The 26,514-nt window shown below is 43.6% G+C and overlaps 1 protein-coding gene and 1 long non-coding RNA gene across 2 annotated transcripts; both read left to right on the top strand.

The window, feature by feature from the left end:
• The first annotated feature begins 5,223 nt into the window (after positions 1–5,223).
• LOC115539136 (uncharacterized) lies at positions 5,224–6,085 on the top strand. The gene is made up of 3 exons (XR_003975725.1): positions 5,224–5,272; positions 5,452–5,571; positions 5,646–6,085. It is a non-coding gene; the product is annotated as an uncharacterized LOC115539136 (long non-coding RNA).
• Positions 6,086–8,129: 2,044 nt separating this feature from the next.
• Positions 8,130–21,924, top strand: LOC115539135 (NLR family CARD domain-containing protein 3-like). Its single transcript, XM_030350314.1, has 6 exons — positions 8,130–8,341; positions 10,925–12,364; positions 12,413–12,776; positions 13,195–13,368; positions 14,492–14,690; positions 21,125–21,924. Exons 1-6 carry the CDS (start codon positions 8,287–8,289, stop codon positions 21,761–21,763), a joined length of 2,871 nt encoding a protein of 956 aa, XP_030206174.1. The 5' UTR covers positions 8,130–8,286; the 3' UTR covers positions 21,764–21,924.
• The last annotated feature ends 4,590 nt before the right edge of the window (positions 21,925–26,514 follow it).

The following is a 26,514-nucleotide window of genomic DNA, read 5'->3' as shown; positions in this document are numbered from 1 at the left end:
CACCTCCGCCTCCGGCGGTGGTCCCTCAGCGGGGCTCAAGGGGGAGACATTCGCCGCCAACAATCCCTTTCTCCTCCATGTCGTGGTTCATGTTCTTGAGGGAGTCAAAGCCAAAGTTCCTTCCCCCCAATTCATTCTCAACTTTGGCTGAGATAACCCCCAATACGAGTCTCGTTGTAGAAATACCAGAGACGAGAGTCCGACGCGTTATGCGCCATCACACCAACTAACGGTTATCCAAATAACAAGGAAGTGTACAACACTTGCGTTACAGTCCTGGAGCTCTATATCTAAATAATATCATAGCTGCCGGCTGCCCGCTGCCGGGCGATGGTGCCTCGCGGCATGTCGCAGTTCATGTAGCCTACTTCAGCGAGTCAAACCAAAGTTCCTTTCCCCCAATTCCTTCTCAACCATGGCTCAGATAACCCCCACGACAGTCTCGTTGTGGAAATACAAGACACGTCAAAGAACCGACAAGAAACACTTGCGTTACAGTGTGTGTATTCACATTGATGTGGACGTTGAAGAACCAGGAACGTCGGAATATCGGCTCACAGCTTTTGGCCGTGATAATATGCATTATATGATATAGATATCTGTGTAGGCTATATGATAATATTTAGATATAGAGCTCCAGGACTCCCGTGTGTTCTAGAATATTTACAGAACACGGCTAAAGGCTGTATGCGCCTCGCCTTGCGATACATCCACTGTAAACAGAGCGCATGGTACCGTGGCTGCAAGCTGCTCAGGGCCACACCCCCACCCTCCTCCTTGACCCGCCTCGCTCCTCCTCATTTGCATTGTAGCTAGAGACACCAAAACAGCGCATTTGGGGGAAGCTCAATGTGCGACTGGCTCGGAGTGGCTGTAACTCTGCACCACGGCAGAATTTCGGGAACGTCTTTGAATACTGTGTTAGTTGCCCACTAATACCTATATTAAAGAATACATAAAATAGCATGTCATGGGACCTTTAAAAAAACGAAACCGCACACACTTGCATACATGCACGACTTGTTATGAGTTTCACATTAAGCAAAAAGTCAGCGGACACTGAGTTGAATGGCAACGGTGTTTGCTAGCCTACTTGATGTGCAAAATTTACAGTTGACATTAAATTACTCAACTTACCCCAAGAGGAAAGGCTGCTGTGAGTGCTGTGACTGACTGAAAAAATAAAAATAATTACAAATAATATTAATTACCCGCTGAAAGCAGGCGGCCACGCAGCTATGCTGCTCGTGTTTACACTTGCGTGCATGGTGCAACATTACTGCCAAAGTCATAATAAGTAATATAACGCAGGTGTGCAAGGCCACAGGAGACGCCAACATTGTTTTCAACCGCTCTGTACCGCGGTGTATTAATTCCCGAGTTTTGAAAAGAAAAGAAAGTATTTGAAGCGAATAAGCGCAACACACACACGCACACACACACACACACACACACACACACCACACACACACACCACACACACACACACACACACACACACACACACACACAAACAAACACGTTCATTCATTCACGCATGCACCCACTACAACCTGCCGATCTTCAGTCAAAACTCAAGTAAGTGATGCCGCAGCGCGTTGACAAGTCCGTCCCGAGTCTCGAGGCGCCCATAGGCTTTATGGTTTATATGTGAAAGCCATGACACACCCTATTACCAGTTGGCCTGAAATACCACGCCTCGCATTCATGGACCTATAAAGAATATAGGTCCATGAAAACTCGCTTACTACGTTCTGCATACTCAATTTGACGTCATAGTTAGTAGGAGTAGTAAGCAAGTACGCGGTTTCGAACACACCCATACACTACAGAGAGAGGCTGGTAGACGAGGCACACACACACTCATACACTACAGAGAGAGGCTGGTGGACGAGGCACACACACACACACACCATGGCAGCAGCAGCGTTGCTAGCAGCGGTGCTAGCAGCGGACCAAAACTAGACTAAAACCTTTGAAAAATAAAAAATAAAAATAATTACAAATAATATTAATTACCCGCTGAAAGCAGGCGGCCACGCAGCTATGCTGCTCGTGTTTACACTTGCGTGCATGGTGCAACATTACTGCCAAAGTCATAATAAGTAATATAACGCAGGTGTGCAAGGCCACAGGAGACGCCAACATTGTTTTCAACCGTTCTGTACCGCGGTGTATTAATTCCCGAGTTTTGAAAAGAAAAGAAAGTATTTGAAGCGAATAAGCGCAACACACACACGCACACACACACACACACACACACACACACACACACACACACACACACACACACACACACACACACACACACACACACAAACAAACACGTTCATTCATTCACGCATGCACCCACTACAACCTGCCGATCTTCAGTCAAAACTCAAGTAAGTGATGCCGCAGCGCGTTGACAAGTCCGTCCCGAGTCTCGAGGCGCCCATAGGCTTTATGGTTTATATGTGAAAGCCATGACACACCCTATTACCAGTTGGCCTGAAATACCACGCCTCGCATTCATGGACCTATAAAGAATATCGCAGTCGTTGTCGCAACATGCCTGTTTAAAGCAACATTGAAAAGGGTCCCTTCTAATGTTGTTTTTGGCGGCCTGTTTTAGTTGTAGTCTAGTCTTTACTTCAAGCTGTCATTTGAGTTTTTATTAGTTCTAGTCAAGTTCATACTCTTTTCAGTCTGGTCAAGTTTCAGTCGACTAAAGGTCTGAGCCTTTTAGTCTTATTTTAGTCAGAATTATCCATGTCTATTTTAGTCTAGTTTAAGTCACAGCAAATTGTATTAGTCACTTTTTTGTAATGCAATTCTATTTAACTCAGTCAATATAGTATAGGCTACCTACCTAGAAGTATTGACATAACCAGTGTTGTTTTCGTCAGGCAAGACGAAAACGAAAATGACGTCGTCAGACCCCTTTTTTCCATGACGAAAATGAGACTAAGACGAACGTCACCAAAGCCATATAAAGACTAAAATGTGACGAAAAATGTAGACATTTTCGTCAGACGAGAACTAGACGAGACTAAATTGTTAGTGAGTGGACGAACAAAGTTTCAAAACATGCTTTTTTCCCGCCAACTATAATATGCGTGCAATGTCAATCAAGAGCTCAGACATCAGAAATGGAGCCAGCTGCTTGTCCTAACAGTCACGCCCCCATCACACACTAAAAGCCTCGCTCGCGCGCAGCTGCGCCTGCACGCACACGGCACACACACACTCATAGGGTGTGTTCGAAACCGCGTACTTGCTTACTGCTTACTACCTACTAAATATTTGGCTTACTTCTCGAATCCTTAAATAATGATTGAGTAATCCATTTGAGTAATCGACGTTCAGAAGACCGTCCTTACTTAACCACCTCAGATGACGTGAATCACATGACGTGTCAATAACCTACCGGCCGGGCGCCGTTAATAAACATTATAAATAAATATATAAACGTCACATTTAACGTCACAGTACACCTTCAACCTAAGGATTTGCGGTGATATGTTAAAACAATAGTTAAACAATTATTAAAAGCACTGCTGCTGCGGCTCCCCGTTTAGCGCCATTGCTTCCACTGTTCTTTTGAATAGACGCAGTGCATTCTGGGGCAGTTGGGTACGTCTAGTAAGCTGGCGATGCTTACTCAAAATCTTTCCGGAAGTAGAAGACATTCGGATACTACTCGCTTACCTAAAACTCGCTTACTACGTTCTGCATACTCAATTTGACGTCATAGTTAGTAGGAGTAGTAAGCAAGTACGCGGTTTCGAACACACCCATACACTACAGAGAGAGGCTGGTAGACGAGGCACACACACACTCATACACTACAGAGAGAGGCTGGTGGACGAGGCACACACACACACACACACCATGGCAGCAGCAGCGTTGCTAGCAGCGGTGCTAGCAGCGGACCAAAACTAGACTAAAACCTTTGGAGTTTTCGTCGGACTAAAACTAGACTAAAACCTTTTGAGTTTTCGTCAGACTAAAACTAGACTAAAACTTTCAAAGATAGAAATGACTAAAATGGGACTAAAACTAAGAAGCATTTCGTCAAAAAGACTAAGACTAAAACTAAATCTAAAATGCCTGCCAAAAACAACACTGGACATAACCAACATTTTATTTTTGCCAAACCCATTTCACAATTCAAACAAGGTAATCTTATTATTATATTATTGTTACCTTATACACTCAAGAATACACCCATTCCAGACACGGAAGACACTCGGATATGAATTTACAACGTATTTATTTTACCAACAAACCGTCCACATTAGAACAGCGAATTCCGACACTAAAAAGGATACTTTTCAAAAAAGATTGCTGAAGTGGATGAATATAAAAACGCTTGGTTCGTGTTGTAGTGTGGTCAGGGTAGACGGAGGCTTTCAGATACGATGGCTTTTGGTTGCCATGACACTGCCATGACGCTGCCACAAGCTTGCGCTTGTCTAAAAAAAAATGCCAGGTGAAATGGAAATGATAATTTCTCTATGCAATGTTCTATGTATCTTCAGTTACAAGTTGTACGTTTTTATATTTAACCGGATTAGTGTGGACAGGGCCTTAAGTTTTCATTAACACTACCACCACAGCTGCGTCGTGTGAATCTAAATACTGCCGCGACGAGCGGGGATTCAGGAAGTAACGTAACCCGATACAGCCCCAGAAATAAATAAAATAAGTAATTTTCCGTTTTGTAAAACACATTTAGTCTCGTTTTTATTCGTCAACAATATTGCATTGTGTATTTAATTATAGTTATTGTCACATGACCATCATTTAGGTTGCGTCTCGTCTCGTTTTCCTCAAGTGATAAAGGGTCGTTGACGACGATATTTAGTCATAATTTTCGTTGACGAAAGCAACACTAGTCCCTTCCCGTCTGAAACCGTGTCGCGCGGCGATTTTTAAGTCTATTGTATATCTTTTTTGTGTTGTAGTTTAAGCACAGTTAGAGTCTCCAAGGTGTTTAATTATTCATCCGTCATCTGCTGTACACATCTGTACTGTAGTGAGGGCAGTGTGGTTATGTTGTGGGGTTCATATCGATGGTCTATGACGTCCATAATGCTTTAGTGTGACACAGTCACAGTGATCTTCTCTCTCAATAAACAGCTAAAGTTCAGAAGGCAATTGAAGTGATGGATGAGTTGTGATTGCGTCCAGGTCTCCAGTCTACTATGGATGAGGAGAGAGAGGATGGGGGTCCTACCTCTAAGACCACTCTGTCTGGGGAACATGGCCGCCGGAACAAAGCTAAGAGGTAAGAAGAGGATCTCTCTGTCTGTGACTGTTGTCCATCTCAGAGCTCAGCAAGGATGCATCATGACCCCATCATTAGCCTGAGTAAAAGCTGTGTTTGTTTGTGTGTGTGTGTGTGTGTGTGTGTGTGTGTGTGTGTGTGTGTGTGTGTGTGTGTGTGTGTGTGTGTGTTTGTTGAAGCCCAGAGAAGCAGGAGAGAGCAGACTCCCCTGGACCCAGCTGTGCCTCCATGAAGAGTGGCTGGTCTATGGATCATCCTCCTGTGCTATTTCAAGATGGAAATCAGTTTATTGAGAAGAGGTGAAGATTTATCAGAGATTATTAAAATACAGCATCTATCGAACGTCCATAAATCCTGGTTCTGGTTTTTCTAGAAGAGTCCAGAAGCAGAGAGCAGACTCCCCTGGACCCAGCTGTGTCTCCATGAAGAGTGACCGCTCTATGGAACAACCTGTTAACTTTAAATATGGAAATCAGTCCATTGAGAAAAGTTAAGCATTGATTAGAGATGATGATTCGGGCTGTAGTCTTAAATTCAACCAACTCTGACCAATTGATCGGTCGACGGTGAAAAGATGATTATAAAATATTGTGCACGTTATCTCTGGATCAACATAATCTACCACAGTGCGTTGTACTCTGCCTGCTAGCCTCAATATCACATAAGGGCTGTTTGGAGAAGGGCAGTGGGTTTCAGACCCCCTCTCGGTCCAAGTCGACTCGGTTAAAGCAGAGCTTCAATATGAAGCAGACAGCGGACGAGCCACGGAGCGTCGGGCAGCGTCGTTTATAGACGACACCACCGAAGAATTGATTATATCTTTTATCTGTGTGTAATATAACGGGGCCCACTGGATGCTGCTGGGATTCGTGCCAAGAAGCCAATTCTGATGTGTTCCCACCAGTGTTGTTTTCGTCAGGCAAGACGAAAACGAAAATGACGTCGTCAGACCCCTTTTTTCCATGACGAAAATGAGACTAAGACGAACGTCACCATTTCGTCAAAAAGACTAAGACTAAAACTAAATCTAAAATGCCTGCCAAAAACAACACTGGTTCCCACTCAAAGCCTAGCGAGCGTTAAACACGAAGGGAGATGAAGAATAACAGACATATTAAGAAAAAAGTACTCATGCCGTACCATTTTAGCTGATCTGCCCACAAACTTACTCTACACTTTGCATGCTTTTTTGTCGTCCTTTTTAACCAAATGCTGCCAGATCGATGACTTTGTTGGACTCAATGAGTTGTACGGAGTAAAGGTTGAGTTTGTTAGGACTAGCGGTCTTCTGTCGTGGAATCTATTAACGCCTTATCTAATTCACTTCAACTAACTAAAAACATGAGGAATCGGAGAGTCCAGATCAAGTATTGACAGAGACTTTATTGCTACCCGTGAGCAAGCAACGACAACGCCGAGTGAGGTTTGCAAAGACACTCCAGAATGATTCTCGTCCTGCTCCTTATATCCCCAATCATTACATAATACAAAGTTGGACTTACATGAAATATTGTTTTGCATAACATGTTTTTTTTTGGGTCATACTGTATCTTTGAACATTTATTAACCTCTCTGCAAACAGGTAGACTAGAGGATGTACATGTGTGAATGTCAGCATATTCTCATGTTTTCTAGTTCACAACTGTGCCTTTTGAGCGTATATTAACCTCTATGCAAACAGATAGATGATGTACAGGTGTGCATATCAGCATGTTCTTCAGAGAGTACATCAGATAAGAATAGTGTGAACCCACTCACTGGCGGCACATAACAGCTAACATATAGGGGAAAGGTGATCAGCCATCTTCCACCATTCAAGTATCTATATGATATGTAGGCCTAATAATAATCATAGTTTAACATAAAATGTAAGGTTAATTTCTACCATACTTCCTTATGGGCCAGTTCAACGTTGAGAAACCTGAGGGTTTGACCTCTTGTCTTATAAGTCATATCGTTTATTAAACCATCTGATTATTAAAACAGAAACTATGGAGCCTTCAACCTTATTTCTATTCATAATTAATGTTATTTCTAACACAATATAGCCCGTCACTCAAATATAAAACACTTCGGTCTGCATTTGTCCCTCCCGGCCCAACAAATAATTGATTAAGAAGCTCTTTGTTCTTATGAAAGGAACACCAGTCATTGTCCGACCAAAGAATTTGGTCCAACAAGTGTATATCGGTCAACCAACCAACCAGAACTTGACAGCCCTACAGATTATATAGGTACAGCTTCTATCAAACTTCCAGAAATCCTGGTTCTTGTTTTTCTAGAAGAGTCCAGCAGGAGAAAGCAGACTCCCCTGGACCCCGCTGTGTCTCCATGAAGAGTGACCGCTCTTTGGAACAACCTGTTAACTTTAAAGATGGAAATCAGTCTATTGAGACAAGGTGAGGATTCATCATATATTATAAAGGTACAGCTTCTATCAAACATCCATAAATCCTGGTTCTTGTTTTCTAGAAGAGTCCAGCAGGAGAGAGCAGACTCTTGTTAACAGACTTTACTGGTACTGATGTTTTCAAGGCAGGAAAAATGTAAGTGTGTGTGTGTGTGTGTGTGTGTGTGTGTGTGTGTGTGTGTGTGTGTGTGTGTGTGTGTGTTACCCACAGACTCCAGAAGAGGTCAAAGGTTACCAGTGCTCAGTCTCTACGGCAGCATCAAACAGAGCTGATCAAGGTGTGTACATATCCACTGAGACGTTTGACTTCAGCTCACCATGAACATTAGAAAGCATCTCTTGTCCAGCGGGACGTGAATCCAGGAAAGATGCTTCTGATGTCCTCAGTGAGTTCAGAGTAAAGTTCTCCTTGATGTTTGTTCTGTTTCAGAGGGCTGAGGAGAACGCACACGCTTTCCTAGACAAGGAGCTGAAGAAGCTCTGGAGGGATCTCTTCTCAGATTACCCACAATGCTCAGAGGGTCAGAGAGTGGAGGAGGAGGAGGTGGATGGTAAGAAGAAGGAGCAGAGGAGGCGCGCCATAGAGGGAGTGGTGGACATCACAATGCTCTGCCTGATGGAGATGAACCAGAAGGGACTGGCCGACAAACTATCGAGCGGTTAGTGAGACTCTTATCTTGAAAACAGAGAAGAAATACACTTTTTGATGAGTAGTAGGAGATTATTATTTGTTCTGTTCAGACTTAATGACATAATGTGAGACTTTTACATTTCAAACTTCAATGTGGAGTCAATCTTTCCTCTTTGGGGTTAAATGGTTTGATCCAGTATGTAGGGTTGTTGTGGGGTATCAGGTTAAATGGTTTGATCCGGATATGTAGGGTAATGGTGGGGGTCTCAGGTTAAAGAATGTTAAACATCATCATTACCAGCACCCACTAATCCGACCACATCACCCCCGTTCTCGTCCAACTACACTGGATCCCTGTCCAACACCGGATTGACCTTAGAACCCTTCTGCTCACCGACAAAGCCCTCCACAACGTGGCCCCCACTTATCTCCCCGACCTCCTCCAGGAGGACAGGCCCTGCCGCTCCCTTCATCATCCTCAGCTGGTCTTCACTGTCCCGACCTCCCGCCTCAGCACCGTGGATGCTAGGGCTCTCAGCACCGTGGGTGCTAGGGCTCGTAGCAGCGTGGGTGCTAGGGGTCTCAGCACCGTGGGTGCTAGGGCTCTCAGCACCGTGGGTGCTAGGGCTCGTAGCAGCGTGGGTGCTAGGGCTCTGAGCTGAACTGAAAGAAACACCCTGACAACATTGAAATCCCTCCTCAAAACACATGTGTTCCCACTGGCCTTCTCGCTGTAATGACCCCCTACCGTGGGTTCCCCTCGTATCCCCGTTGTGCTACTGTTCTTACCCCCTCCTACCTGGGTCTCCTCACTGTTCTTACCCCCTCCTACCTGGGTCTCCTCACTGTTCTTACCCCCTCCTACCTGGGTCTCCTCACTGCTGTTCTTACCCCCTCCTACTTGGGTCTTATGTCTTGTTTTGATCATGCTGTTGGCGATGCAGCTCTCGCTTGTTTTGACCCTAGATTGTTTTATGAATTGTAAGGCGACCTTGGGTGTCATGAAAGGAGCCTTGAAATAAAGTGTTATTCAATGTAATTATTATTATTATTATTAATAATATTAAACATAAACTGCAGATCAACAGCAGAATAACTCTGTGGAAGAGATGCAGCACTATCTTGTTATATCAGCATGTCATTTTACACCAATTCATTGTCATTATTATCATTAGACCAATCATATCGCTTTGGTAAAAACGAAAAGTCCTGAACATTTTGAATCTGTAACATGCAGTCTTTGTCACGACCAGCTTCCCCAACCAAAAGTTATGAAGCCACATTAATGTTAAACATTATACTGCTGACCAACCGCAGAACAACAGTGGAAGTAATGAAACCCTGTCTTGTTGTATCAGCATAGCACATCACTTTACACTGATTCACTATCATTATTACTATCATTAGACCAATCATATTGCTGTGCAAATAATACTCCTTGACAGGGTTGCTCAATTTTGGAAAAAATGAGAATCACATTTTTTTGGACGATTATTCTTGAGTTTGAAAATAAAATGCATTTATTCGGCATTTCAAAAAATAAACACGTTAAATGAGTTTTCAAAATTCTTATACTACACAGTACACAAACAGTTAAAATTGAAAAATTGAAAATGTTAAAATTGAAAATAATATACAAATAAATATGTATCCAGCTGTTCTTTAATTTCTATAAAACTTTCAACGAATAAAATAAATATACTAGATAGTATAGACTAGGGGTGAAACGGATCAGTGTGTCCACGGTTCGGTTCAGATAACCGTTTTGGGCCTCGGTTTCGGATACGGTTCGGATTAGGATCATGTCCGTGGTAGTAAAAAGGCAGACTTTTTTTTGACAGAGGGTTTGGGGGAGAAGCACAAAAATGAATGAGACCCACAGGCTATTTGCAATGTGTTAATTGACTGCAATCAGACAACTTGCAAGGCTTTTTTGTGCAATAAATGTTCCCCTAAATGCATTTGAAAACATGGTGCACTGACACATGTAAGGGATAACGGCCGACGAGGCTTAGAACTCTGGCGACGAGCGCAGCATGAAGCCAGAGTTGCCTCTACCTGTCCATTATTTCCATCGATCCGGTCGACCTCGAAGGCCGTTATCCCGCTTATCACCCGTTTGTATTTATCTCCCGTATATTTAGAATATAATTGTATCAATTACTTTCTTTAAATCTAGGAATCGTGCGCTTGAACTTCAGAAAACAACCTATTACAGCTATCGCACTGGAGAGTTACTGAAGGGAGGGGCGGGAAAAGTCTCATTGGCTCGGGCAGCACTGGAGAGAATGCATTCCGCTGGGTCCTAAACACCCTTTTGTATCGGACGTAGGCTACAGTAGGCAAAATACGCTACATAAGGCAATGCCTTCATGAAACCGAAATCCGCGGATCTCCATAATGCTCCGAACTGTGGTAAACGAACCGAACGGATTCGGATACAATTCGAATCCGCTGCAGGCCTAGTATAGACGGACGTCGGCTGTAATCGACGTCTGTCTTGCCGTCGTCGGGGTTGTGGTCTTGTGTTTTTGTTTGCCGTCGTAAGCGACTTTGTGATTGCGTCTGATGACATCCACTAACTGATGTCATCTGTTCTTTTCTCATTTAGGATCTGCTGCTGTCGAGTGCCAACATAAAATTAAGTCCAATTTGAAGAAGAAGTTCAGGTGTGTGTTTGAGGGAATCGCTAAAGCAGGAAAGCGAATAGATCTGAACGACTTCCACACAGAGATCTTCATCACAGAGGGAGGCAGTGGAGAGGTCAACAAGGAACATGAGGTCAGACTGATTGAAACAGCTTCCAGGAAACCAGTCAAGGAAGAAACACCAATCAGATGTGAGGACATCTTTAAACCCTTACCTGGACACGTTCGACCAATCAGGACGATAATGACAACTGGAGTGGCCGGCATTGGTAAAACCGTCTTAACACACAAGTTCACTCTGGGCTGGGCTGAAAGCAAAACCAACCAGGACATACACTTCACATTTCTCCTCACTTTCAGAGAGCTGAATTTACTGAAAGGGAAAGAGTTTAGCTTGGTGGAACTTCTTCATCACCTCTTTATTCAGACCAAAGAAGCAGGAATCTGCAGATTCGACCGGTTCCAAGTTGTCTTCATCTTGGATGGTCTGGATGAGTGTCGACTTCCTCTGGACTTCCAGAACAACCCAATCTGGACTGATGTTACAAAGTCAAACTCGGTGGACGTGCTGCTGACCAACCTCATCAGGGGCGACCTGCTTCCCTCTGCTCGCATTTGGATAACCACACGCCCTGCGGCAGCCAATCAGATCCCTGCTGAGTGTGTTGACATGGTGACAGAGGTGAGGGGGTTCACGGACCAACAAAAGGAGGAGTACTTCAGGAAGAGATTCAAAGAGGAGACGATGGCCAGCACAATCATCTCCCACGTCAAGAAATCACGAAGCCTCCACATCATGTGTCACATCCCAGTCTTCTGTTGGATCACTGCTTCAGTTCTGGAGGACATCTTCAAAAAATCCCAGATCGAAGAGATGCCCAAGACCGTGACTCAGATGTACAGCCACTTCCTGAGGGTTCAGTCCATACACGGGGACAGGAAGTACCATGGGAGATCTGAAATAGATCCACACTGGAGTTCAGAGAACAGGAAGATCATTGTTTCTCTGGGAAAACTGGCTTTTAACCAGCTGGAGAAAGGCAACCTGATCTTTTACGAGGAAGATATGGCAGAGTGTGACATCAATATCAGAGCAGCCTCAGTGTACTCAGGAGTGTTCACCCAGATCTTTAAAGAGGAGTATGGGCTGTACCAGGACAAGGTTTTCTGCTTTGTCCATCTGAGCATCCAGGAGTTTCTGGCTGCCCTTTATGTCTTTCTGTCCTTCATCGATACTGGTGTCAATCTGCTCTCAGAAGAACCACCAACATCGAGGAAAGATAAACTCCTCTTCTACCAGAGTGCTGTGGACAAGGCCTTACAGAGTGAGAACGGACACCTGGACTTGTTCCTCCGCTTCCTCCTGGGCCTCTCTCTGGAGACCAATCAGATTGTCCTACGAGGTCTGCTGGAACAGAAAAAAAGATCACTGACCACTCAGATTAAAACAGGTCTGCTGCGAATGACAGGAAGTAGCTCACACACCAATGAGGGAACAGTGTCACAGATCAATGAGGGAACAGTGTCTTACATCAAGGAGAAGATAGAAGGAGATCTATCTCCAGAGAGAAGCATCAATCTGTTCCACTGTCTGAATGAGCTGAACGACTGTTCTCTAGTGAAGGAGATCCAACAGTACCTGACATCAGGAAGTCTCTCCGGAGAATCTCTCTCTCCTGCTCAGTGGTCAGCTCTGGCCTTCATCCTACTGACATCAGAAGAGGAGCTGGACGTGTTTGACCTGAAAAAATACTCTGCATCAGAAGAAGGTCTTCTGAGGCTGCTGCCAGTGGTCAAAGCCTCCAAAACATCTCTGTAGGTTCAATAATAACATGTATTACAATACACACTACACAATATAATTGCAACTGGAATATAAGGTTAAAATTATATGAAAAAGATCTTTGTAGGTTCATAACAACATGTATTACTTTTCTACTCATAACAGAGTAAACATACTAGTTATAATAACATACAAAACATCTCTGTAGGTGTCCTATTAACGTGTAATGTATTACAGTACTCATAAGAGAATATTCACAACAATAGAATATAGAAGGAGTCTTCATTTAAAAAACATTTTCAATCTCAACTAAACAACTATTTAACATTTATACATCTAATTATTTAGTATGTTTGTTAAACTAATAACATTCCTTCATTTTTGACTAACTTAAAGATGTATGTTATTTTGATCACTGTTCCTAACCTGTTCTCTTTATTCTGTGTGAAGGCTGCTGGGCTGTGATCTGTCAGAGAGATCCTGTGAATCTCTGGTCTCAGTTCTCAGCTCCAAATCCTCTAGTCTGAAAGAGCTGGACCTGAGTACCAATAATCTGCAGGATTCAGGAGTGAAGCTGCTCTCTGCTGGACTGGGGAGTCCACACTGTACACTGGAAACCCTCAGGTCAGTTTTACCCAATGGTCAAACAGTAACACAACAAGGTTCAATATCAGAAGACATTTAACAGATTTATAACCATAAAAGTGTGCACGTAAAGTGAAGCAGCACGCAACTGACACCCCCAAGCACACAAATGCTGTCTTATTTCTCGTGCTCGCAAAGTGTTTTCCTATTCGCTATGATATTTACTTTCCTCAAAACACAATATACATAATATTAAAATTAAACTTGGGATGTCCGATATTGGCTTTTTTGCCGATATCCGATATGCGATATTGTCCAACTCTAAATTTTCGATTCCGATATCAGCCGATACCGATGTCGATATTTGGGTTATTTTTCCTCAAACCTAATTTAGGTAACATTACATATCTTCTGTTGTGGAATCAACACAACATGCTTAATGTTATTGTGATGCCCCACTGGATGCATTCTTGAATGCAACAAGGCTTTCCAAATGTTAACATTGTCTGTGCAAAATAAGAAAAATACTTCAACTTAATTTAAGGGAAAAGTGCCATGTTTATTTTTTTTTTTTAATGGTCTCAGACAACAGTTTGGATTACACTCTCCCTGAGATAATCTTGACAATGCCCACAAATAGGGCAAACTTGACTCCACAAATGATAAAACATTGTACCTGAACAACTATGTGCAACATAGCAGTATGTTTCTTTAACTAAAACTCAATAACCTTAATTGAATAAATGCACAAATATGAGTCAATTACAATGTGCACTGTACTGCACAATTTTGAAAACATTTATTTGAGCTATAAAAAAAAAAAAAAAAAAAAAAAAAAAAAAATGGATTACATGTATTACTTTTCTACTCATAACAGAGTAAACATACTAGTTATAATAACATACAAAACAACTCTGTAGGTGTCCTATTAACGTGTAATGTATTACAGTACTCATAAGAGAATATTCACAACAATAGAATATAGAAGGAGTCTTCATTTAAAAAACATTTTCAATCTCATCTAAACAACTATTTAACATTTATACATCTAATTATTTAGTATGTTTGTTAAACTAATAACATTCCTTCATTCTTGACTAACTTAAAGATGTATGTTATTTTGATCACTGTTCCTAACCTGTTCTCTTTATTCTGTGTGAAGGCTGCTGGGCTGTCATCTGTCAGAGAGATCCTGTGAATCTCTGGTCTCAGTTCTCAGCTCCAAATCCTCTAGTCTGAAAGAGCTGGACCTGAGTATCAATAATCTGCAGGATTCAGGAGTGAAGCTGCTCTCTGCTGGACTGGGGAGTCCACACTGTACACTGGAAACCCTCAGGTCAGTTTTACCCAATGGTCAAACAGTAACACAACAAGGCTCAATATCAGAAGACATTTAACAGATTTATAACCATAAAAGTGTGCACATAAAGTGAAGCAGCACGCAACTGACACCCCCAAGCACACAAATGCTGTCTTATTTCTCGTGCTCGCAAAGTGTTTTCCTATTCGCTATGATATTTACTTTCCTCAAAACACAATATACATAATATTAAAATTAAACTTGGGATGTCCGATATTGGCTTTTTTGCCGATATCCGATATGCGATATTGTCCAACAGTTTGGATTACACTCTCCCTGAGATAATCTTGACAATGCCCACAACAAATAGGGTAAACTTGACTCCACAAATGATAAAACATTGTACCTGAACAACTATGTGCAACATAGCAGTATGTTTCTTTAACTAAAACTCAATAACCTTAATTGAATAAATGCACAAATATGAGTCAATTACAATGTGCACTGTACTGCACAATTTTGAAAACATTTATTTGAGCTATAAAAAAAAAAAAAAATCGGATACCGATATTGACAGATATTACATTTTTATGCTAATATCGGGCCGATAATATCGGTGGGCCGATAATATCGGACATCTCTACTTCTAATCATATACAAAACATCGCTTTAGATGAACTAATGACATATATTACAATACAATACATAATATACATAATACTACAACAAAAAGTAAGATTAATATACTAAACGATTTTGAAACACTGCAAAACAAATGTAAATGGACTGCATTTATATAGCGCTTTTCTAACCATTGGCCACCCAAAGCGCTTTACAATCTTGCCACACATTCAGCATTCACGCACACATTCACACACCGACAGCGGAGTCAACCATGCAATGCGACAGCTGGCTCATCTGAAGCAGTTAGGATGAGGTGCCTTGCTCAAGCACACCTCAACACTCAGCTAGGAGGAGCTGGGGATTGAACCAGCAACCTTCAGGTTACCAGCCAATCCGCTCTACCTCCTGAGCTACTGCTGCCCCTGCACAACAACTTTGATATAGTTATACGTTTTACACCCATATTGAATAAGCACAATTTCTTCATTATGTAATAAGTTGTAGATGTAAGTTATTTTAATCACAGTTCCTAACCTGTTTTCTCTATTCTGTTTGAAGGTTGAAGCGCTGTGATCTGTCAGAGAGATGCTGTGAAGCTCTGGCCTCAGTTCTCAGCTCCAACTCCTCTAGTCTGAGAGAGCTGGACCTGGGTACCAATGATCTGCATGATTCAGGAGTGAAGCTGCTCTCTGCTGGACTGGGGAGTCCACACTGTACACTGGAAACTCTCAGGTCAGTTTTACCCAATGGTCAAACAGTAACACAACAAGGTTCAATATCAGAAGACATTTAACAGATTTACATCCATAAAGTGCACACGTAAATTGAAGCAGCACGCAACTGACATCCCCAAGCACACAAATGCTGTCTTATTTCTCGTGCTCGCAAAGTGTTTTCCTATTCGCTATGATATTTACTTTCCTCAAAACACAATATACATAATATTAAAATTAAACTTGGGATGTCCGATATTGGCTTTTTTGCCGATATCCGATATGCGATATTGTCCAACTCTAAATTTTCGATTCCGATATCAGCCGATACCGATGTCGATATTTGGGTTATTTTTCCTCAAACCTAATTTAGTGTTTTCCTATTCGCTATGATATTTACTTTCCTCAAAACACAATATACATAATATTAAATTTAAACTTCTAATTATATACAAAACATCGCTTTAGATGAACTAATGACATATATTACAATACAATCCATAATATACATAATACTGCAACTAAAAGTAAGATTAATATGCAAAACGATTTTCAAACACTGCAAAACAAATGGACTGCATTTATATAGCGCTTTTCTAACCATTGGCAACCCAAAGCGCTTTACAATATTGCCTCACATTCACCATTCACGCACACATTCACAAACCGACGTCGGAGGCTTTGTGTGTTGCTGCTGAGTTCTTCTCAGAGGGATTTCTGCTCTTGCAACAGTTGGAGCACTTCATCTTCTTGATCTTGTTGTCTTTCTTGTTCATGAAGTCCCTTGAGGTGTGACTCCCCCCACAGTAGAAATTTGTAGGGTCTTTGTCTTTGTCTTTACAGTACCTAGAGTTAGCCATGTGACCGAATTCTTGACAGTGACAGTTTACACAGTCTCCATTTCGCCTTATTGACTCCCGGCTTTCTGCACTGACTTGGATTACAGCGTATCTCTGCTTGTCATCAAAGAACACAACCTTGATAGATTTCATATTCTCGTTCTTCTCCAGGAGCTTCTCTTCAAGGTTCTCTTTGCTCATTATGTCAGTTGGAATATCCCGGATAGTTAGTTTGGGATCCAACTTCTTTCTGTCTTCAGATTTCGAGGAAACCTTGTACTTCAAGGAGAGGGCTTCTTTGGCTTCATCCAGGTGAGCTTTTTTCTTCACCGGAACCTTTTTAAGGGTTCTTTTGACGTCCCTTTTCATCGCAATCCAATCTTCATCCGTGATAGGCGCTAGATCCTTTTGGTCTCCACTGACCCCATCAGCCATCCTTTCAACCCCGAGAGTATGTCTGACAGGAAGCTGTTTGTCTTCTTTGGTCTCTTTAGGGTTGCCTTGTCCTGTAGTAGGCAATGTAGCCATAGCTGCTTTCAATAATTCAGGTATTACATCATGGAGCTGCTTCTTTTTTATCTCTTCAAAGTTTGAGAAATCCTGTGGGACAGAACTTGTGATCTTTAGTATCTGCAATAGTTTTACAAAGGTTCAGAGCTCTCATGGAGAAAGCGAACAAATCCTTGATAGCTGTGAACATGAGAGCTCTGGAACTTGTGTTTTCCAGATTCTCCAGTTTCTCTGCTGTCTCAATAGTTTTCATATCTTTTGTCTTCAGGGATTTCCGGTTGATGTGGTCCAACTCATCTTTCATCTTTTTCCATTCTTCCAAGTGTTTACTTCCTGGTCCGCGGAAAACATCCGCGGATAAAGATAAGATTATCTTTATCAAGATCAGACTATCCAACCTCCGTTTCCTTTCTAATGGAGCCACCCGCTATTCATCAATCTGTACAGCCATGGCGAAGAATAGGAGATCGCTATCGGGAACAGATAACCGCCGCAGGTCCACAGCCACTGTTTGCGAACAGCTGACCTTTCAATTATAAAAATAAAATTAGCTCAAAATATAATAATAGTGCCCCCCAGTGTCCCCCTTATACGTGACGGTGATAGTTTAGAGCAGGGTGAAGTACAGGGGGTCTTTGGAGGGTCTTACCCCTAGTTGGACATCTCAGACCCCCTGAAAGCCTTAACAGAAACATTTTTGAGGGTCTCTGGAAAGATATATATTTTTTTTATTTTAAACTTGCAATTGTCACACAAAACGAGTTTTAAGCTGAATATATCCAGTAGGGGTGTGCACGGGTACATGTGTACACGTGTAACCGGTTAGTAAATCATAACTATTTAGGGAAAATAAGTAAGCGAAAAACCGTGAAAAAAAAATAATAATTTCAATGGGAATCGCGACGGTCCATACTTTCAACATAAAGTTTACATATTTATAATTCAATATTCGTCTCAGCCTTTATACCAAAGATACTCTAGGGTCTATAGCATGGTTTCTCAACGGGGGCGTTCGCACAACCTAGGCGGGGTGCTGGGAACGTGATTTTTTTTAAACTGTCATGGTTTTCTAAATTTTTGGGTGTAAAAACATTGCATTTCAAGTACAAAATATATAGGCCTAATTAGGCCTCTGTGCGCAATCTGTTTTCGTGGTGCCCAAGTTGCCCGGGCCGAGGTGCCCGTGGTTCCCGGGCCATTCATTCATTCGTTCACGGGGCACGGCGGGAGTCGCGGGAGTGCCGTGGTCACGGTCGCGTTGCCCAAGGAAGACGGGAGACGTGGCCTCTCTCTCTCTCTCTCTCTCTCTCTCTCTCTCTCTCGCTCTCTCGCTCTCGTCGCTCTGGAAGTTTAATCAGGTTTATTACAGTGATGGACAGTGCTGTTAGCCAATCAGAGGTGATACATTTGCATGCCATGAATATTTGTATATTTTTTTCACCAAAACCGACTCAGAGGGCTTTCATTGCTATTAGTGACCAACGCAAAATCAATGAAAAACGATGCAATAACAGCTTTAAGCAATATAACACGAGTGTGAGTGGGCCAGAGGATCAGGGTAAGGTCAGGGGGGCGTTTGCTCAAAAAAGGTTGAGATCCACTGGTCTATAGCGTATAACCGCGTTGTCTGATTACAGTTTAATTCATTTTTCCCAATTTACCAGCTCTGGTTTTGTAGAATAATCACCGCACCATTCGTTTCAATGGGAATAGCGATGGTCTATACTTTCAACATAAAGTGTACATATTTATAATTTGAAATTCGTCCCAGCCTTTATACCACCGATACTATAGGGTCGATAGCATATAACCGCGTGTTCTGATTACAGTTTAATGTAACAGTAAGCTGACGACATCCTAATTAACACCACAACTGCAAATGAACCACACAGAGATAACCACGGCAACCGGTCAAACAAATGTTCTTTTTGCTATCATTCTGCTCGCGCATCCGCCATGTTGATGAACAAATAATCCCCCTATAGCGCGACTGCGGTCCACTTTAAAATCAAAGTTAAAGCTTCATTAATTAATAAAGAAACGGTTAACCGTGTACACGAAAAAGCTGGTCATGTAAACGTTTACATTTTTTTGTAACCGTTCACACCCCTAATATCCAGTACTCATTATCTTAATTACTAATTCTTCATCCACAAATATGGTCCCTTCAATGGACCAGGAAGTGCTTCATAAAAGGACCTTTTACGTCATCAAGGCAACGGCACTTGTGTTTGGAGTAGGACGTTCACTAAGTGGTTGGCAGACTGGAAAAACACAGGATTTTACGTGTGTGTGTGTGTGTGTGTGTGTGTGTGTGTGTGTGTGTGTGTGTGTGTGTGTGTGTGTGTGTGTGTGTAGCTTGTCTGGCTGCCTGGTCACACAGTTAGGCTGTGCTTCTCTGGCCTCAGCTCTGATCTCCAACCCCTCCCATCTGAGAGAGCTGGACCTGAGCTACAATCACCCAGGAGACTCTGGAGCTGCGCTGCTCTCTGCTGGACTGGAGGATCCACGCTGGAGACTGGACACTCTCAGGTATGGAGAGGACAGCTCACCACTCAGGGACAAAGTCTCCTACAAGGATTCATGCTGCTGCTAGATGAAGTCGTTTGAAGAGGCAGCTGTCACTCATGTTGTGTAGAACGTTATAAGACGGCAGATGAAGAAGGTGAATGTTTCAACATGCTGCTCTCACTTTGTTTCCATCCCCCAGTGTGGAGCACGGTGGAGTCTGGAGGCTGAAACCAGCTCCACAGAGATGTGAGTGTCTGTTTGATTCATTGCAACACACACTCACTATTGAGATGGAAAGTCCATCCACACAGCAGAAGGTGAGGTCACATCCTACTGGGAATGAAGATGATGGCTGACATCATGTATCTTACGTATATTAATACTGTCGACCATCACATTAAACCTGCTTGTATAAAACCCAGCAGGTATTACATTGATGTATTATGTATTGGATAGTTAATAGTGTAGTGATTATTATAAGACAGTATCATGGTAATCATCAGCCCAGCTAACATCTGGGCTCGGGGGAGGGGGGGGGGGGGCGGCTGAGGGGGGCGGTGATGGGGCGGTGGGGGTGCTGAGTGGGGACTGTCCCGTCCCGGATCCCGGGAGGGGACCAGTATCGGTCCTACCAGAAATAACTATAATGAAACTAATGTAACGAAAGAGTAACTATAACATCACATGACACCCCCCCCCCCCTCACATTACTGAGGGGGGGGGGGGGGGGGGCGTTGAGGGGGAGGGGGGTGCTGGGGGGGTGCTGAGGGTCCCGGTCCTGGGTGAGGGGGGGCTGATGGGGAGGAGGGTGAGGAGGGGGTCTAAGGGGGGCAGTGAGGGGGAGGGGGGCTACGGGGGGCGGTGAGGGGGAGGGGGGCTGAGGAGGGGGAGGGGAGCTACGGGGGGCAGTGAGGGGGAGGGGGCTTAGGAGGGGGAGGGGGGCTACGGGGGGCGGTGAGGGGGAGGGGGCTGAGGAGAGGGAGGGGGAGTCTGAAGCAATAGTGTAACTATCATCCCATGACCCCCCCCCCCCCCACATGTCATGTTCAGGAGAACAGTACTAGTGATGAATGAGTGTATTCATAACACTGTTGTTGATGTATTCATAACACTGTTGTTGATGTATTCATAATATTGTTGTTGATGTTTTCATAACCTTATTGTTGAGGTGTGTGTATCTATGAATGTGTACATATGTATATGTATGTATGTGTTCATATCTATGTATATGTACATAGAGCGCAGGAGAACAGTACTACTGATGATGAAGATGATGAGGATGAAGAGCGGTTCAGCAGCTCATCATGTCTGGTTCTCCCTCAGATGCCTGTGACCTCACACTGGACCCCAACACGGCCCACAGACGACTCTCTCTGTCTGAGGACAACAGGAAGGTGACGTGGGTTAGAGAGGTCGAGTCGTATCCGGATCACCCAGACAGATTTCACTCCCTGCCCCAGGTGTTGGGTAGAGAGGCTCTGACTGGCCGCTGTTACTGGGAGGTAGAGTGGAAAGGACGTGTTGATATAGGAGTGACATACAGAGGAATCACAAGGAAAGGACAGGGTGTTGACAGCAGGCTTGGAATGAACAATAAGTCCTGGAGTCTTGTTTGTCGTGATGGTCGTTACTCTGCCTGGTACAACGGTACACAGACAGCCCTCCCTCTCCGCCCCGCTGGCTCCACCAGAGTAGGAGTGTATCTGGACCGGCCTGCTGGCTCTCTGTCCTTCTACAGAGTGTCCCCAGGTGGAGGAGGGTCCTCAGACACACTGACACACCTCCACACCTTCTGGTCCTCCTTCACCCAGGAGGACCTCCTCCCGGTGGTGGGGTTCTGGCTGTGGCTGACCCCAGGGGGGTCCTCAGTGGGGTCCTCAGCGTCTCTGTGTCGGTTGCTGAAAAAAAACAACGTGCGCCTCCCGGGGCCTCTCTGATCCCTCAGTTGAATAAATGGGGGGGAGGGGGGGGGACTCATAAAAAAAAAGTGGGAAAAAAAAGTCATAAAAAAAAGTGCGCCCCTCCACGAAACACACACAAACACACACATGCACACGCACTTACACAAACACATACAAACATACACAAAACACACACACACACAGACACACACACACGCGCACACCAGGGATGGAAATTAACACCCGCCACACTCCATTTGCGGGTGGATTTGTATGGTGGCGGATGAATCGTGTCACTTCACCCGCCACTGTGTCGGGTAATACTTTCCAGTCAGGTCCGATCAAATTTGCATATTTAATACATTTGTCATGCGGCGCTGCACAGTTCCACAACCATTACTGTCAACATCCGGGCCCTTTTTTCTTCTACGCCTCTCTTGCTGAACTGCGACTGTCAACATCCGGGATAATATACCGGTAACCATATGCCGGTAACAGCTCTCAAGTCTCACGCATTCGGCGTGAGACACACGCAATTCGGAAGAAGACGATGGGTGTGTCGCGTAGACGTCGTCATCGTCTTGCCGTCCCTCCCCAGTGATTGGTTCCCCATCTCAGGCGAAAATCGGATCCATGGAATCCAGGCTGCCTCGCAGCGCGAAATGAAATCGCACGCAAGGCGGCATGGCTATTAGCCAGGCTATTTCGGAGGCGGGACACGTTCAGAATTCCATTCATAAATTAACAGACGTGACTGTGACGTGAATTGTCTGGTTGGCTGAAATTTGAGAGGGGTTCTGGAAGTGTCCATGGTAAGATTTGTGTAACCAACGAGAGAGAGGTATGATCATGCTGCTATCCATTTGGATTTACGAAGTGGTAAAGTCGCAAATCTCCCAGCTTTCTTGCGGCATTTCACTGAGGCACGCCCCCTTTTGGTCGTAGTATCTCGTCGCTTTCAAAGTAGAGCGAGCAGAGCTGTACAACTCGCAAAGAAGATGGCTGCGCCCATAGTTAATGGGGGATGAGATGTATTTTCTTTCTATTTGTACCACGTTGGTGGTTTTAATGTCGTTTTTAAAACCTCTTACACACTTGATTTCATTGCTGCTTTAATCCGGTCACCAATATATGCATTGCACGGTCTTGCTTTGCGTGCAATTCAATGTAAAGTTTTGTTTTGAAGCTGGTTTGCTAAAGAGGCTATGTTGCTAATGATGACTAGCCTGCTACTACTCCCCCTCGTGGCCCGACAGAAACACAAATGGCAAACTGGAAGGCTGGAGCAAGGGAAATACGTCACGTTCTCGCTGAAGCTGGTCGTTCGTACCAGCGTACCATCCAAATGGATAGCAACATCAGTTAAGCATGACGAAGGAGGAGTGCAGGGCCGGCGCTCGGCATAGGCGAGCTAGGCGACCGCCTAGGGCGACAAATGCGTTGGGGGCGCCCTCTGGTGGCGCCCTTAATTTAAAAATATATAAATTAAAATGTACGACGCGAATGGAGAAGCAAGGGGGCGCGGGAGCAATTGCCAGGGCGGCCCGAAACCGTCAACGTAGCACCCCCCCCCCCCCCCCCCACCTGTCCAGGGCGCAAGTTGATTTCGAGTCGCCTAGCGCGCCGAAGCGGCCAGCGCCGGCTCTGGAGGAGTGTATGGAAGTAAATCTGTGCCATCGGGTTTTGAAAATAATAAGCCATTGAATTCTAAGCACTGAATATTTATGCATTGAAATATCATATCTGGATTTGAATTTCAACGTAATCAACGTCCCCTCTTGTTTTTGACTTTGAATCTTTGATTTTGAATTTTTAACATTGAAAAATAAAGCTGAATAGGAGTTCAATTCAAATCCAATTACACTATTTCAATGCATAAATATTCAGTGCTTAGAGTTCAATAGCTTTTTATTTTCAAAATCCGATGGCACAGATTTACTTCCGTTGGAAACCAACCCAACTTTGCCATGTGAACTTGCTTAAACCTTATTATTCATGCACTTCGGAGACGCTTGTGTTGTGTGTGCAGCCAGAGGTTGGCTTGGCTCATGCAGTTTGCATGGCAGTTCCGGTCTTGTCTCCCAGTCAGGAGGTAGAAGAAGATGGGTTGGGTACACCAGATCCAGCGTTGGTGCATGGTCGTGTTAAAAATTCAGAGGCGCTTGCATGCCTCGATACACTGTTGTCTCATTTACCTGCAACCGGCCGGAGGGAACTGGCGGCATTAATCCAGGAGTTTCCATGCTTATTTGGTGATACACCGAGTTGTACTCATTTGATCGAACATGACATTGACATTGGTGATGCGAAACCAATAATGTTTATAGTAGTCCTTTTTGCCTCTGTCTGTCTTGCACCCCTTAAAGTGCTTCCGTGGTACCGGTTGCTGGGGTGAAGGCCTGTGACAGTGGGCAGGCGGCCATTGGAGTAGAGGTTGGGTATGATAGGGAGTAGATAGTATATATTTATCGAATGTTAAATGGGTTGCCGGTGATCCCTTTGGGACTCCGTCTTTATGGGGGGGGTGTGACGGTTCCCTGTATGTTGTGTCTTCCATTTGTTTCTAGGACTGGGGAGCAGAGACCTAGGCCTACTTAATTGGTCATTAGGAGTGATTGGCGTGCACCTGGGCCCGGGTGCCAACGCCCTATAAGAGTCTGCTTCCCCAGTCCTTCCCTCTCTGTTCTTTTCAGCTCCACAGCCATGCACACCTTTCAACACTTATGTTAAAACAACACACACACCTATAATCCACTCATGCATACACACTCCACACTACAGACTTACTGACTTCCACATCCCATACTTTTATTATAAGTTGAGCACTTGGATTGGTTTGGTTTGATTAAATATTTATTTTGATTGGGAAACTGTTGTCTCCTGTCTTTTTGTTATGTAGCCTGGCGCCTCTAGGCCAGGTGCGTAACAGAAGGGACTCAAACATTTTGTTGATGAGGGCGTATTGGTTTCCACCATAGGTTTCTACAGGAAAAAATCTGTGTCGGGGTGGGGGAATCTAGAGCGGTATGGAAGCGCGCAATAATTTGCAGTGTCAGAATTCTGAGAATTTAATCAGCATTCCAGATTTCTCAGAATTCTCTGACACTGCAAATTAAAGTGCTACTACTAGCTAACTACTTTCAGCGTGACTGGAGAGAACTTCCTTGAATGAACCTTTAATGCTAGATTTGCATGAACGCTATGGTGTGAATTAGTTTGGTTCTCTTTCATGGAAGCCGGAAGCGAGAGATTCCTGGGGCTTGCCCCATGAATTCAACCCATGCACACACTCACACGCCACACGTATTTCTCACACAGAGAAATTACCAGGATAGCGCCCACCAATTTGGGCCGCTATTTAACAGTGTTACAGGTAGGAATCAAATGTGTTTCCCGTACGTAGGGTAGGCCTAACCATACGTCCTCTTTTGCCCGGTGTTACGTATTTTAAGAATCTAAGCTACCCACACATAGACCCAATGAAGCAGGACCAAACATATAAGCCGTAAGTACTATACATAGCCACTAGGGGAGCAAGACCTTATTGAAGGCATCACCTGAAGAAGCCGAAGCCACCACGCCCACTAGGCCACGCCCACTTGACGGTCTCTTACCTGTGCACACTAGGTGAAGGGGCCAGAGATTTTTCAGCGACACCCGCGAAGAGTCACGGGCCTCTGCCCGTGGCCCATAGTAGCTAGAGTTAATATCTCTCACACGTGTTCTACACAATTCCTAGACTTTCGTTCCATAGCCAGTTACCATGCCGAAACATGCCGAAGACTTTATAATAAATGAAGTGAGTTAAAGCAACCCGGGATTGGACAACTTTCTTCGAGAATATGCAACACCGGACATGCCCTCTTTTTGAGACACTTTTAAAAAATGTTTTGCGGAATTTCAAAATCGTCGGGATTTATTAAAGCCTCAAACATGTTCACATTGAATTTGCGTTGCGTTCCTCTGAATGGTTCACAAGCAAGTTAGGCTATGCCCTCCCCTACCCAGTTCTGTTCGCTTTGCATTGGTGGAAGGGAGTAGGGGGCGTGGTTAAGTAGAGCCTTCAGTTTGGACGGTTTGACTTACTCAGTTACAGTTGTGTATTTATTTTTTTACCATTATTGTTTTAAAGGGACAAACATTAACACATTTCTCCTACAGAGGATTGATAAAGTTCTATCTAGACTATTGAACAGAAAGAAACACTTGGTCATACTTTACACACTTTACCACCGCATTGGCCTGCTGAATGCCACAGATATATTTTCAGCATTGGACTGAATGCCACATAAATATATAATTATGTTTTTGCACGTTTGCAACGTTTAAAAGTTCAGGGTATAAAGTTCAAGTATATGCCTCTACTTGTATTGCTTAAGCCAATAGCCTTTTGAGGCAGTGTTTTTTCTGAATATTAGTGTTACGGGCCAATAATGCTTCCTATCATACGTTAGTTACCATGTCTGTGGACACATTTGTATGCAGTCACATGTAAATATAAAAAAACAAATTGACCTCTGATGGTGTAGCCATGCATGTTGTTTTATTGTTAATATGTCAATTTTCTTTTTATTGAAAATACTTTGTATAGATGAATTATCCCCAAACTTTTCATCGTAACACCTTTGAAATAAACAAGACTTAACATGGCAGATACCTGTGTATTGTTTATCGGTAAGAGTGTAACGTTTTCAACTCAGTAAAAATCACTTCTGATGGAAAAGAAGATGTGTATGAAAAACACTTTTCTTATCTATTGTTACTATTATATTGTTCAAAATGTATAC

Source organism: Gadus morhua, unplaced genomic scaffold, assembly GCF_902167405.1.
Source record: "Gadus morhua unplaced genomic scaffold, gadMor3.0, whole genome shotgun sequence".
In the NCBI taxonomy this organism is placed as follows: domain Eukaryota; kingdom Metazoa; phylum Chordata; class Actinopteri; order Gadiformes; family Gadidae; genus Gadus; species Gadus morhua.
Note: the sequence above shows the minus strand (reverse complement) of the source record. Positions and strands in the feature narration are given on the sequence as shown.